The sequence below is a fragment of the Hippopotamus amphibius genome, chromosome 4 (assembly GCF_030028045.1).
Source record: "Hippopotamus amphibius kiboko isolate mHipAmp2 chromosome 4, mHipAmp2.hap2, whole genome shotgun sequence".
NCBI lineage: Eukaryota > Metazoa > Chordata > Mammalia > Artiodactyla > Hippopotamidae > Hippopotamus > Hippopotamus amphibius.
In genome coordinates, this window is record NC_080189.1 from 158,646,395 (window position 1) to 158,658,958 (window position 12,564).

Here is a 12,564-nt window from a genome sequence, read left to right on the forward strand (position 1 = left end):
CTGGATTCCAGTAACTTCTGTCCATTTGTCCCTTCCGACCTACAGCTGATAATTGCACCTCACTGTTGCTAGCCCAGGATGCTTCACCAGTTAAACTCTCTTTGGTTACCCCCTTGAGTGTTACGCATCATCCGTGTCCTGCCAGGACCCTGCTACGACTTAATGTGCAGAGAGAGAAATCCAAAAGACATGAGACTATGAGGTTGGTCACCTGATAGATGAGCAATATGTTATAATAAATATTTTTAGTGCCTTAGGTTTTGTGAATAACTTACCTGACTTGATCCTTAAAACAGCCCATAAAGGAGGGAGGACAGTAGTAGTAACATAAAAATCATTAGCGTCGTTTTCTGGGCACAGAGAAATTGAATGACTTGCCTCGGATTGCAGACCCGTTCAGTGCAGAGCTGGGACTTGTGACCAGAAGCTGTCGTGTTCTCAACGTTCCACACTCTTCCAATTGCTGACAGTACTTGTGTATCACACACAGCTAGTGCTAAGGAGAAATCACAAAGTAGCCTGGTGCAAGTGTAAACACGCAGTGCTGACATTTCGCATTTAATCGCTAAGTAAATGAATTTTTCTGGCACTCACCACAGGCTAAGAAGTTTGCCAATTGCCAAAATTCTTTGTTTACTCATTCAGACATCACCCCTGTATCTTTTGCAGCCTTGGCGTACTGACCTGCACATAGGTCCCAGGAAATAGCTATATGATTGAAGGGAATGACCACAGTCATAGCAGGGTCTTTCAGATTAATTTTGGTGACATGCCCCTCCCCAAGAGCACAAAAAAGCATATAAGTGCTGAGCCATGATCCCAATATCACTCATACTTTCGCCCCTTAAAGTTCTAAGTTCTCACAGTATACAAGTTTGTTCATTACATGATCTGCTCTTCATAGTCACTGGTATTGCACCTCTAGTGCAGAGCTTTTGCCACAGTTCTGTACTATTTCAGTGGAGCTGTGGCTGTTCCGTCCAACGTTGATCTCTCTCGTAGACCTTGGAGACAACTGACTACTCAAGAGAATACCTGTTGAGTTCTGACATGGAGGGCTCTATCCCCACATACTTTCATAATTCCTTTTCAACTGTGCCATAGCCCAAGTTTCTTGCTGGGCAGATATAATTGTCAAAGAATTAGTTTTAGGTTTCCCTTAGGCTTAAAAAAAAAAAAAGGTGGGGGAACATCTTCAAAACCTCTAAATTTACCAATCTGTTCTTTATCTTTGGTTAGTGGTCAGTGCTCCTAATGTTTGGTCTAGAGTGTATGAAAAATGGTTAAACGTAGCTGAGAAGTTGATTAAGCATTTGGTATGTCTGCTTGTCAGTGTCCCAAAGATGAGTACATTACACAGTCTGGAAGCATTTTTCACTTGCAGGTCTGTTAGGGCATTTGCCCCATTCCTCAGGTGACAATGAAAGGTAGAGACTAAGCAAGGGGTGGTGGCAGCAGGACTGAGCTCCAATAAACCCTTTGCTGTTTGCTTGCTGTTTGCCTTCTAACCAGATGAGAACAGTAGCACAAACTGGTTACCAGAAATGCCCACAGATCAACACGCGGTGTCTGCCAGCAAGGGCACCCAGAGGAGACCAAGTTAGCCCCACTTACCTGTCAGCCCTCCATCTGTCCTGGTCTAAATCTTTCATGTAACCACCTCTGAAAACAATTGCAGGCTAAACTCAGTTTCTCCTTCCATTTCTCCATTCAGGTATGTTAGTAAAAGCCTCTGGGTCCACTCCTTTCATTTTTTTCTGTTTATGTTTTTTTGGCTGTGCCACATTGCTTGTGTGGGATCTTAGTTCCCCAACCAGGGATTGAACCTGGGCCCTTGGCAGTGAAAGTGCAGAGTCCTAACCACTGGACCACCAGCAAATTCCCTGGGCCCACTCCTTTAAGTCTGCCTTTCCAGGCCACCCACCACATGGCCACTGCCATGGGAATGACCTTCCCCAAAGATCCCTGCATTCAATGGCTTCTTGTACCTTGGAATAAAAGGTGTAGCCTCTTGAGATTTGATCCATGTGCCGCACCCTGTTGCCCCTTCTCCACCTCCCACCTGGTGCTCTCAGGACACATGTTTCAAGTCCCTCCCTCATCTGGGCCTCTGCTCAAGCTGTCCTCCACTCCTTTCATCTGTGAAAGTCCAACCGTTGAGTCTCAGCTTCACAGAAACCTCCAGGAAGCTTAGTTTCCCCAGCACTTGCCACATCTAGACACTTCGTATGTTGAAGGAACAATTTTTGCCAGCATTATTCCCTTTTAATTCTTAGAACCCTGTGAAGCAGGTGAAAGTCACTCCAATATACTAAAGAGAAAACTGAGAAGAAAGCAATTTGTCAAAGGTCTCCTGCTGATAAATGGCAGAGCCACTGGGGTCTCCTGCTTAAGAGATCTATTAGGCCCCCTTGTGTTGGAGGGAATGGACGTTTTTACTTTTCCTCTGGAAGTTTAAGATCTCAACATCATTTTCCTACAGGTGACTTCTGGACCCATCTCTGCTTGCTCCTACCACCTGCCCACCTGCACTCTTGGCTTCATGTGAATGAAAGCAGCTGCTGCAAAAGCAAAATGAACACTGCGTGTGCAGGGCAAGAAAAGAGAACTTTTGGTTATTTTGACACTGGGTTACCTTCCTTTCTGGTCTGACTAGTGTAAGGAAGAGAGTTTGGAAGACTATTTGGGAGAGAGATAGGAAGACATGCTTCCTTTGTGGTCTAGCAGACTCCCACGCTCAGGGGCGCCCCCAAGTGACAGGACACGAGACGGTGGACAGCAGTTGTTCAACAGGAGCCGAGCAGAAAGCAAAGCAGGGCAGAGAAACGAAGCCAGAGGGACAGGTACAAAGGGAGAAAACAGTCTTTTCCTGGTGTTTCCATAGGTCCCTAGTAACACCTAGTCTCTCCTCCTGTGAGAGAGGATTCCTCAGGGAATAAACCAACTTATCTACAGGTAAAATACACCTCTTACTTCGCTTCTGTTCTGAAAGCCACCAGCTACTTTCCCATCAACTAGAAAGAGGCAGCAAAATGTACAGATGAAGTTAAAGGAAAGAGGCGGCACAGTCCATATTCCGCAGGAGGATTCCTTTATAACGGCAAATTTAATAATACACAGTACTAGAGCAGGGCCTCACTCACAGGCCACAGGAGGCAGAAAGGAAGCAGGTCTGAGAGGGACCAACACATTCCAGGGCTCACGTCACAGTGACACGCCAAGAATGACCGCCGCGTACCTCCCTGAAGCTCGGCCCACCCACCAGTTCAGTCAAGAACTATGTCGCTTTCAATTCTTCGTTTTTGGCCATTGACGATAAAATCCACCGTGATGACAGGATTTCAGCACAACAGTCTCTTTCCAGTCACGATAGATATGGATGTTTCTTGAGAAACAAAAGTTCATCTGACTTCTCTTGCCAGAACCGGAGAGAGAATTTTTTCTTAATGATCTGTTGAAATATTTACATATACTTTAAAAAAACCACTAACAGTCCATTCTGTGCTCTGTTTCCCTGGAATATTTCTCATGATCACCCCTCCAATAACTAGAGGGGTCCTGTGTCTAGGAATAAAGAATTAAGACACTTCAAAATAAGCAAAAACCCTAGTGCAACACTCAGTAGATGGTGGGCTGAAGGAGTTGGAAGAGGAGGGAAGCAGGTGCTCTATTTCAAGGCAGGGAAAGCCAAGTGGTCACACAGACGGAAGCAACAACAAGCAGGAAGCACTGCTGGGGAAGGCTTGTCTCCTTCCATGCTCCCCCCGCACGAGGGCCATCACGTCACCTGCGCTTGGACTTCTCAGGTCTGAGAACCCTACCCTCCCACCCGCCACCCATCCGTGACCTGCACGCTAAGCTGGGTGGTCTCTGACCGAAACGGGCCTCGGCAAGGAATTGGGCTCTGACTCTGGAGGGCCCAGGGAGATCCCAGCAGGCTATCCCAGGCAACAGGCACCTGGGACGCTCACCTGCCCCGTCTGGCAGCTGAGGGGCATGAAGGCTTCAAAGGCTCGGAGAGAGGCAGCAAAAGGTGACTAGCAACGCAGTGGCCTTGGGCCTGGCTCGGTTTTGTGGGGAAGACCTGCTGCCACTGCCACCTGATCCCTGTGCTGGGGACAGACTGTGCAGTCTTCAAGCCAGCAGCAGCCTGCATACACTCCACACTCCTTTCATACGTATATACGGGTATGTATTATATGTTTCTTATTTTTAACTGAAATAAAATGCAATGGATTCAGGTTCATTCCCCTTTGCTCTAAGCTGCTCGGTCCTCTGCCCTGAGGGGTTCACGCCTTCAGGCCTGCCACCAGGCTCACCCTGGCTCGCCATCTGCCCCACCCCCACCATGGGAAAGTGGCCCCAGGATGAGTAGAGAAGACACACACCACAACAGGTGACCAGGAGGAGGCCCTACCTCAACGAGACTTCGTTGCTAACCCTGAGAACCTAAGGAAATGTGAAGGACTTGGAGAGGGAGCTGGGGTTAAAGGTCACCAGGCTTTTTATTGCAGTTAAAGCAGACTCGGACAGGATGGTCCCAGCCTCGAGAGGGGACAGCCCGGCGGTCATGGGAACACTCGTCACAGAAGCCCTGTCCGCAGGCCCGGCAGTGGTGCTTGGAAAGCTTGACGCTGAACTCCTTCCGGCAGTTGTGGCAGTGCAGGATCTCATGGTCCGGTACCCAGTACGCCGGCCTGGCCGCATCCTTCACCAGACCTGCAGCACGCAAGGCACCATGACAGGCAGCACAAGTGGAACCCAACACCCGGAGGCCCACAAGGCAAGAAGCCATCCTCAGACACTTCACTGGCTCACAGTGTAACTGCACACAGGTCACCCCTTTCCACCCAGGTCTCCTTCATCCCCTAACCACCCAAGTCAGGATCTCTGGGGCTGGGGCCCAGGCACTGACATCTGTGTATCTATTAAGCTCTGCAGGTGAGCCTAAAGTGGGGCTGAATTAAGAACCACTCGAGTAATGATAAAGAAGTTCGGGCTCAGGAGTCAGGACATATCTTCATCCCAGTTCCACTAAGCCTGAGTCAGTTAGTAGATGCAGGATTAAGAGGTTCCTTAAATTCTCAGGGTCTCCACTCATCTTTAACAACCCACCTTCAAAAGTGGTTGCAGGATTGCAAGAAAAATGGGTCTGACTCACTGGGACCCAATGGCCAGTGAGTGCTCAGCAGGTGAGCGCCTGTGAGCACAGCTGGCAGACTCTGTGCCAAGGGCAGCCCCTGCCTCTCCTGGCTACCCGTGAGAGCAGATGCAACCTGAGCATCAAGCCTGTACAAATCCATCTGTTCCTACACCCCTGAGTCAAAAGCTCATCATCCACTCATTCTGTGAGCCACACTGATCCAAGCAGCTTTCATCACACCCACCCAGGAACCCTTGGTCTCTCCCCTACAATGGGCTCAAACACCCCAGGCCCGGCCAGCCCTGCCCAAGCCCTCCACACACTGGCAGGTTTCCCTTCCTCTCCCTCTTCCCATCCTGGTTATAAGCACCCCTCACATCCGGAGGTGAGTGGCTGTCTTAAATCTTAAAGGAATAACAGCTTGGCTGGTGTGGTGGATTAAAGACAGCCACAAATTCTTTGATACCCGGCCTCCTCCCTCGAATCTAGGCAGGCCTGTGACCACAGCAGACGGTAGCAGAACAGCTAGTTTCTAGGCCCAGGCCTGTCTCTGAGAGCCCTGAGCCACCACGTAAGAAGTCCACTACCACTGGAGAAACCACGTGGAGAGGCGTGGAGAACACAGGGAGGGGAAGGGTGGGGGCAGTTCTGAGCCCAGCCTTTGAGGCATCCCTTCCAGGCTACCCAGCATGTAAGTGAGGTTGGCTTGGCCCCTCAAGACCAGTCCAGCTACGATACTGGAAAATCCGGCAGTAATTCCAGGCAATGCCACTTGGAGCAGAAGCACTGCCCTTTCTGTGAGACATGATAAAATGCGAGTTACGTCTTCACATGTTCAGGTAGTTTGCTGTGCAGCAATAAATACGTGACGAGAAACAAGCAAACCTAAGTTTTCAGTCACCTCTTTGCTACCCAACTCAATCTAGGTCAGTAAGACTTTGACAAAATGACAGCCCAAGGCACTCCAAAAGCCTTCATCCCACATACACCGCACCCGAGAGGCACTGCCAGGCCCACCTAGTGGTATGTCAATGGCTGTCACCACGGCTCCCAAAGTGTTCTGCACGGCCTCGCCCACCTTCCGAGCAATCAGCGTCCCGCCTTCATCGTCCGCCTGTGCCTCAGCAACATCTGCAGACAACGAGGAAGGGAAAGTCGCCAGCTCGGTCATTTCCCAAGTGGAAAACTCAGAGGCCACAGCAGAGCGTTCTGGATGCTTCTCCCGGGGTACCACTGTGCTATCCTGCAAGGACGGCCAGGTTCTGGGCTGTGGGTACCGACACTGCAGCCAGTGAGATCTGTTAGTCCTTTACCTCAATCCTGTGGGGCTACTTTATAACCTCCCTTTACAGGGAGCCAGAAAGGTTTGAGCAGCATGACCCAGAACCCCTCCAGGCAGAAGACTCAGTGTAAGCCTGTGCTAAACACAGGGCAGGTTTAACACACACCGCCCCGCAAGGAGCAGCATCCCCAGAAGCCTGTTAACAAAGAGCTTAGAGGACGACTCAGCAAGACCAGGGGAGTGACTGCTCTCAGAAGGCTGACATGCTGAGGAACAGGGTTAGGCAGGCAGGAGTGTTCCCAACACCCAGTGCCAAGGAGAGAGGCTCCCCCTCCACCCTTGCAGCTCCCGGGCCCCACGTTACCTAACTGGGAATTCCTGGCTTCATAGCAGTTGTCACACACCCGCACGGGCGCAGGGCCCCAGCCCCGCTCGGGCACTGGCCGGGTCTTGGATGAACAGCTGTCACAGAAGCCCTCGCCACAGGCCCGGCAGTGATGCTTGGTGTCGTTATCTTTGAAGGATGTAGCGCACTTGTTGCAGCTCTGTTCCAAGTCCAAAACAAACAGAGAGGCATGTATCATTCATGTCTGCTCAGCTGAGAAAGTCAACCCGGGGGGACCATCTGGGAATGGCAAGACCACGATGGTCCCAAAGGAGGGGACCTAAGACCTGCAGCCACATGGAGTACCCCTACTGGAGCACAGCTGTGATTAGCATTTTCCTCTAAGTGCCTGGGAAGGTACCTCAGATCCACCTGGCTGAGTCACAGACAGGGTTCTCAGAAGGGACTGAGGCTAATTCCAGCCATAAGAGCAATGAGGATTCGTTTCTGTCACGGCTTCTCCAAAGGGCCTCTGGGGAGCTGATGACGAAGAGTTTCCCTGTCACAAGTGTCTGGGCCAAAGCTGGGTGCTCCCCTTCTGTGGGCGGCATGAGGGTTACATCTCAGGCTGAGGATGACTCTAGATAACCTCTAAAGGCCTCTTTTCCTCCAGATTCTATACGTATGACCTCAGACATCTGACCAATAATAACTGGCCCTTGCAGGGAAAGAAACTAAAATCCACCACAAAGAAAATACTTGCAAAATCAAGAAGGGAAATCTGGGCAAAAAAGGACACTGGCTGCCTCAATATATCCCACCCTTTCCAACACCCTGGAAGCTAATCTGATTGAGAAATTCCGAGCCTCCCTCACAGAACAAGCTTAGGACAGGGCGAAGCGGCCCGAGCAGAACGGGTTGAGCCAGGGGTGCGGGGCATCTTGCCGCACCATACCAGGATCTGGGAGTTGGGCCTCCAGTAGGCGGGGGCGATCTGGTCTGTCAGCCAGGACGTCACAGCCTTGGTGGGCCCGAGGCTAAGCTCAGACACCGACTGAGCCATGAAGTTCATCCCATCCAACAGGCGCTGGGCAGCATTGTTGTTGTCCTTCAGAAATCCATCAGTCTGAAATGAAAACGCCGGCCCCCAACATGCTCTGAGCGCAGGGAGTGAAAGGAAGGAGGGAGTCAAAGGAAGAAGGGAGAGGAGAGGGGTCTCGGGTGACTTAGACACTCATTACAGCCAACTCAGAACTACAGACTCCCTGGCAGAGACGCATGGGAACAGGCCAGGAATCCCTCTGGCTTCTGGGCAGTATGACACCCATGAGTCATTGCTGGTATCATTCTTCTCTTCAAGGTGGCCATCAGACTTGGTGCACAGCTGTTCAATTCAGAACTTACTTTGCCTGTAAGTGAGATATACAACCTAGAAAATACTTACGTAATGAGGACACCTCCTCCAGGAGGCCTCCCACCCCAGGCTGGGTCAAGAACCTTTCATCTCAGTTCCTCTAATGTCTGCACATCTCTAGGAATCCCATTTCCACATATAAGTGCAATGTCTGTTTATGCATCTGACTCCCCATTAGACTGAGCTGAGAACAATAATCCTTTTTCATTTTTGTATTTTTTGTAAGTATCTAGTTCAATTCTGGATACAAAGTACTCAACAACGCATGTCGATGAATGAGTGAAACCAGTAGAAGGAGAGGAGCCTACATTCCCTAATCCCAAGGCCTATGAGCAATACAGCCTAAAAATAAACTGGTATTACTGTTTTCTCGGAGTATAAACTACCACAAGGACGATAGCTTTTACAAGAAGAAACACAGATCAGAAACAAAAGAGATTGGTCCAAGAAGTCTAGTGAGAAAGTTATACTAGTTCAAAGCCACATTAAAGGGACTTTCCTTGTGGCACAGTGGTTAAGAATCCACCTGCCAACGCAGGGGACACGGGTTCGAGCCCTGGTCCGGGAAGATCCCACAAGCCACGGAGCAGCTAAGCCCTGTGCCACAACTACTGGAGCCCACGTGCCTAGAGCCCATACCCGCCACAACTAGAGAGAAAGCCTGCGTGCAGCCAATAAATAAATAATATTTTTAAAAAAGAAACATTGGAAATATAAGAAAAAATAACAAATTTCAACATATTAATCTTTGAAAAAAATACACATTAAATCCTTGGGACAGAATGGCCTGGGGACATCACGTCAAGGGGGTGGGCTGCAGAAATGAGACCACACTGCAGTAACCAATTTCAGTGGGGCTGGAAACTGGAAAGACAACAAAACAATAAGGAGATCTTCAGTTCTCTGGTACCTGCAGGATCCAGGAAAGCTCAAAGGTGGATCTGCAGATAGGCCTTAATTAGGCTGACCGGTGGCTTTAGGAATCACCCAGCAAGGGGAACACCACCAAGTAAAATAATCCCTTAGAGAAAATCACTTATCTTTCTTCCATGAAGGGAAAAGGTTCTGGATGTGTTGTGACTGATCGGTAATTCCAAGTGTGAATTGTGGTTTAATGCAGAATGAAAGCACCATATCACTGCCTCGTAAACAGATTTGTTTTTGCAGCATCTTGAATTCCAAAGTCAAATTTAAAAACAGTAAAGGTCCACAGTAATTCTGCTTCTTAGAATATACTTCAAGAATAATATACTCCAAAACAAAGACTTTCTTACATGAAGATGGTCACTATGGTATTTTCTTTGATAAAAAAAAATCATAAGCAGAATGAATGTTCAAAAAGAAGGGAATGGGGAAATCAGACTATAACACTAGACAGAATATTACACAGTGATTACAAATGAGAATCAAGAAAAGTGAAAGCAATGTGGAAACAGCAAAATTGTGGTATGAGAAAAAAGCAGTTAAGTGGCACATAAATAACTGCATCTATATGAACATATGCATATGGAAAATAAGTGAGGAGACTATGAAAAAATAAAGTTTTATTTGCTAAGGAAATGTAACTAGAGAGCAATTTTTAGTTTACTTAAAGTTGTGCTTCTAATATTTATGCAAGAAGAAATGGAAAAAATTTCAGAACAAGAAAGGATCTCCAGATCACGCCTTCGTAAAGCACCAATATATTAAAATTCATGGTTAACCTTAATTGTAAACAAGCTCCACTTTCCCACACACTGGACTGGACAATATGAGAGAAAACAGAAAAATAAAACAGCTTACTCCAGGCCACACATGCACAATCTCTGTCCGCACCACCGTATCCACAGGATCTTGGTTCCCAAACCAGTACTGCCGGCTACGATAGACCACGCCACAGGTGGGACATTCAATTACATACCTACAAGGAAGGCAAATAGATACTGTAACCCCACCAGGGGCCTGGAGAGGAAAACACACCAAACAACCAGTCACTGAAACTCACCCAGACCAGGCATATTTTGCGAGACCCATCCAGGGGGAGTCGGTGGAAGCAGCCGTCTTGGGCACCACGCTGACTTCATTACCTCTCTCGTAACAGGCCTGAAACATGGAGCACTCTGCCAGCTTCTGCTCTGCCCACCAGACCCCCTGGCCTCTCCACATCCCTGTCCAGCCCCACTGCCCGCAAACCAGACCAGCTGAGGGTTTACAGACCCTGAGTTTAGCACAGCAGAAGAAAGTCTCTCTAAAGAAGTCAGCGCCCTAAATGATTATGAATTGAATGTGTACCCATCCCAGGCCCCAAAACTGAGCTATAAATTATATCCAGACAGGAGAAATCCATCAAAACTGGGTTTCTGAAGAGCAATTCTGAACAGTCAATGTATGGGAATTCCCTGGCGGTCCAGTGGTTAGGACCCCAGGCTCTCACTGCCAAGGGGCCAGGTTTGATCCCTGGTCAGGGAACTAAAATCCCACAAGCCGCACGGTGCAGCAGAAAAAAAGAATGAATAGTCAGTGTAGATGACCCTTGCATTTATAAGCTCAACAGAATAAAGGGGACTGAAGCTAAAAAAATAAATAAACCAAGGGGCCCCCAGCAACAGACATGAGAATTCTTACGGTTAGAGCTGGAGAGAAGTTCCAGAGATACTCAATTTGAATATCAAATACTTTGCGATGCAGCAAAGAGTGGTCCCAGGCCAGTCTTCCCGAAAGGGGAGTGTGGCCAGCAAGCCAGCCGCTGGAGGAGAAGCTGGGTAGACTTACCTTGCAGGTAAAAACCCGGTTGTCGTACTGGTGGGAGTATCTGCAGCGGCTGCTGGCTTCATGAGGTACTCCTTCTTTCCCATGATTCATACTGTTCTTACATCCAGCCCTGAGTGAAGCCCAAAAGCTGACAGTGAAGCAGCTGAAAGGAGCCAGTGCCACTTACAAAAGTCTGACCCTGAGCCAGACACGGGGCCAAAACCAGAGCTCCATTATTAACTGGGCCCTGAATACTGAGCAGAGAGAGGGCAGTTTGTCTCAGAAACCCATGAGCCTCTCTCATACTTGCAATCAACATCCCTACACAGGTAGAGCAACCATCACTCTTGTATGAGGAGAAAGGGCCAAAGGAATAATCTCTTCTTGGAAAACCGCCTGGCCCCTCAATAGGAATGGAGGAGCCAGAAGACACCACCTTGACAAGAGCTAAAACCTGAATGGCCCTCAGGGAACTCAAAAATCCAAGCAGCATGAAATGGGAAGTTTAATCAGAATAGCCTGCCAAGATGCAAAACAAAAACTGACCCTCAAAATTTGGCAATGCATTAAGAGGAGGCTTAAGCTGAACAAGAAAACCTTCCAAATGAACAGTGAGCTCCGCTATGCTGACAACGCAAAACCAGGGACTGGGACTTTAGAATTTCACTGTGATAGGAGGGAAAGTTCTGGAAACCCTGGTGAGGCACAGTTAGAATGGAAAAGTGATGACCCAACAGAGCCTAAGCCTCTCCTGCTGGGCTCATGGGGCCCCTAAAGGAAGGCAAGTCACACTGGCAACCACCATGCCTCTTTCCTCTCCAAGACAATCCTCAGTTCTCCCTAGTCTAGACTGTGGAATCCAAGAGCCGAGTCCTTTTTACAAACTCAGAGCCAAGGTGGTGGCTCAGCAGGTGGCCTACAGGGACCAGGGCAAAAAGGCATTCACAACAGAAAAGGTTCAGGTCTCCTCTGTATGGGCAAATGTGGAGGACAGGAGCAGCAGTCGTGACGAGAGCAAAGACACTGCAGTGGTGAAAGGGGTGGAGAGCTGGGCGAGTGTCTGCAAGACAGTGCCTGCAATCTGACCCTCACACGCTGCATCTAAATCTCTCAGGCTCAGGCCTCCTAGGTGGCGCAGTGGTTAAGAATCCGCCTCCCGATGCAGGGGACACGGGTTCAATCCCTGCTCTAGGAAGATCCCACATGCCCGTGGGATCTAAGTCCGTGTGCCACAATTGAGCCTGTGCTTTAGAGCCCATGGGCCACAACTATTGAGCCCACGTGCCACAACCACTGAAGCCCATGCACCTAGAGCCCATGCTCCGTGACAAGGGAAGCCACAGTAATGAGAAGCCCATGCACTGCAAAGAAGAGTAGCCCCCACTCGCTGCAACTAGAGAAAGCCCGTGTCCAGCAATGAAGACCCAACACAACCAATAAATTAATTAATTTTTTAAAAAATCCCCTGTGCTCTGTCAGACAAGTCACTAGACTGTGACTGAAGACCCATCAACAGCTCAAATTAATCCAGTAAGCCTCAAGGTGTGGTCTCCATCCAGCAACATCAGTATCACCCAGGAACGTATCAGAAGTGCAAATTCTCAGGCCCTACATCAGACCTACTGGATCAGAAACTGGAGGTAAGGCCCAGCTATCTCGTCCTTCAGGTT

General features: G+C 48.9%; 2 protein-coding genes across 10 annotated transcripts in view; one reads left to right on the forward strand and one right to left on the reverse strand.

The window, feature by feature from the left end:
* The window catches only part of DCAF4 (DDB1 and CUL4 associated factor 4), a 31,527-nt gene extending 27,286 nt beyond the window's left edge, over positions 1-4,241 (forward strand). For 3 of the 5 annotated variants that reach the window (XR_009053390.1, XR_009053386.1, XR_009053389.1), the window contains one exon: positions 2,483-4,241. The gene's annotated coding sequence lies outside the window, so the exon portion shown is untranslated. Of the gene's footprint in view, positions 1-45; positions 203-2,482 lie in introns of all 5 variants that reach the window. The other 2 variants (XR_009053387.1, XR_009053388.1) reach the window with 1 other exon arrangement.
* Positions 3,315-12,564, reverse strand: part of ZFYVE1 (zinc finger FYVE-type containing 1) — a 50,879-nt gene continuing 41,629 nt past the window's right edge. For 4 of the 5 annotated variants that reach the window (XM_057733792.1, XM_057733795.1, XM_057733796.1 and 1 more), the window contains 7 exons: positions 10,916-11,024; positions 10,149-10,246; positions 9,947-10,064; positions 7,706-7,876; positions 6,790-6,970; positions 6,161-6,274; positions 4,482-4,719 (listed from right to left, as the gene is read on the reverse strand). In XM_057733792.1, coding sequence (XP_057589775.1) covers positions 4,487-4,719; positions 6,161-6,274; positions 6,790-6,970; positions 7,706-7,876; positions 9,947-10,064; positions 10,149-10,246; positions 10,916-11,024 — 1,024 coding nt within the window. In that variant the 3' untranslated portion in view covers positions 4,482-4,486. Of the gene's footprint in view, positions 3,452-4,481; positions 4,720-6,160; positions 6,275-6,789; positions 6,971-7,705; positions 7,877-9,946; positions 10,065-10,148; positions 10,247-10,915; positions 11,025-12,564 lie in introns of those variants that run through there. The other variant, XM_057733793.1, reaches the window with a different exon arrangement.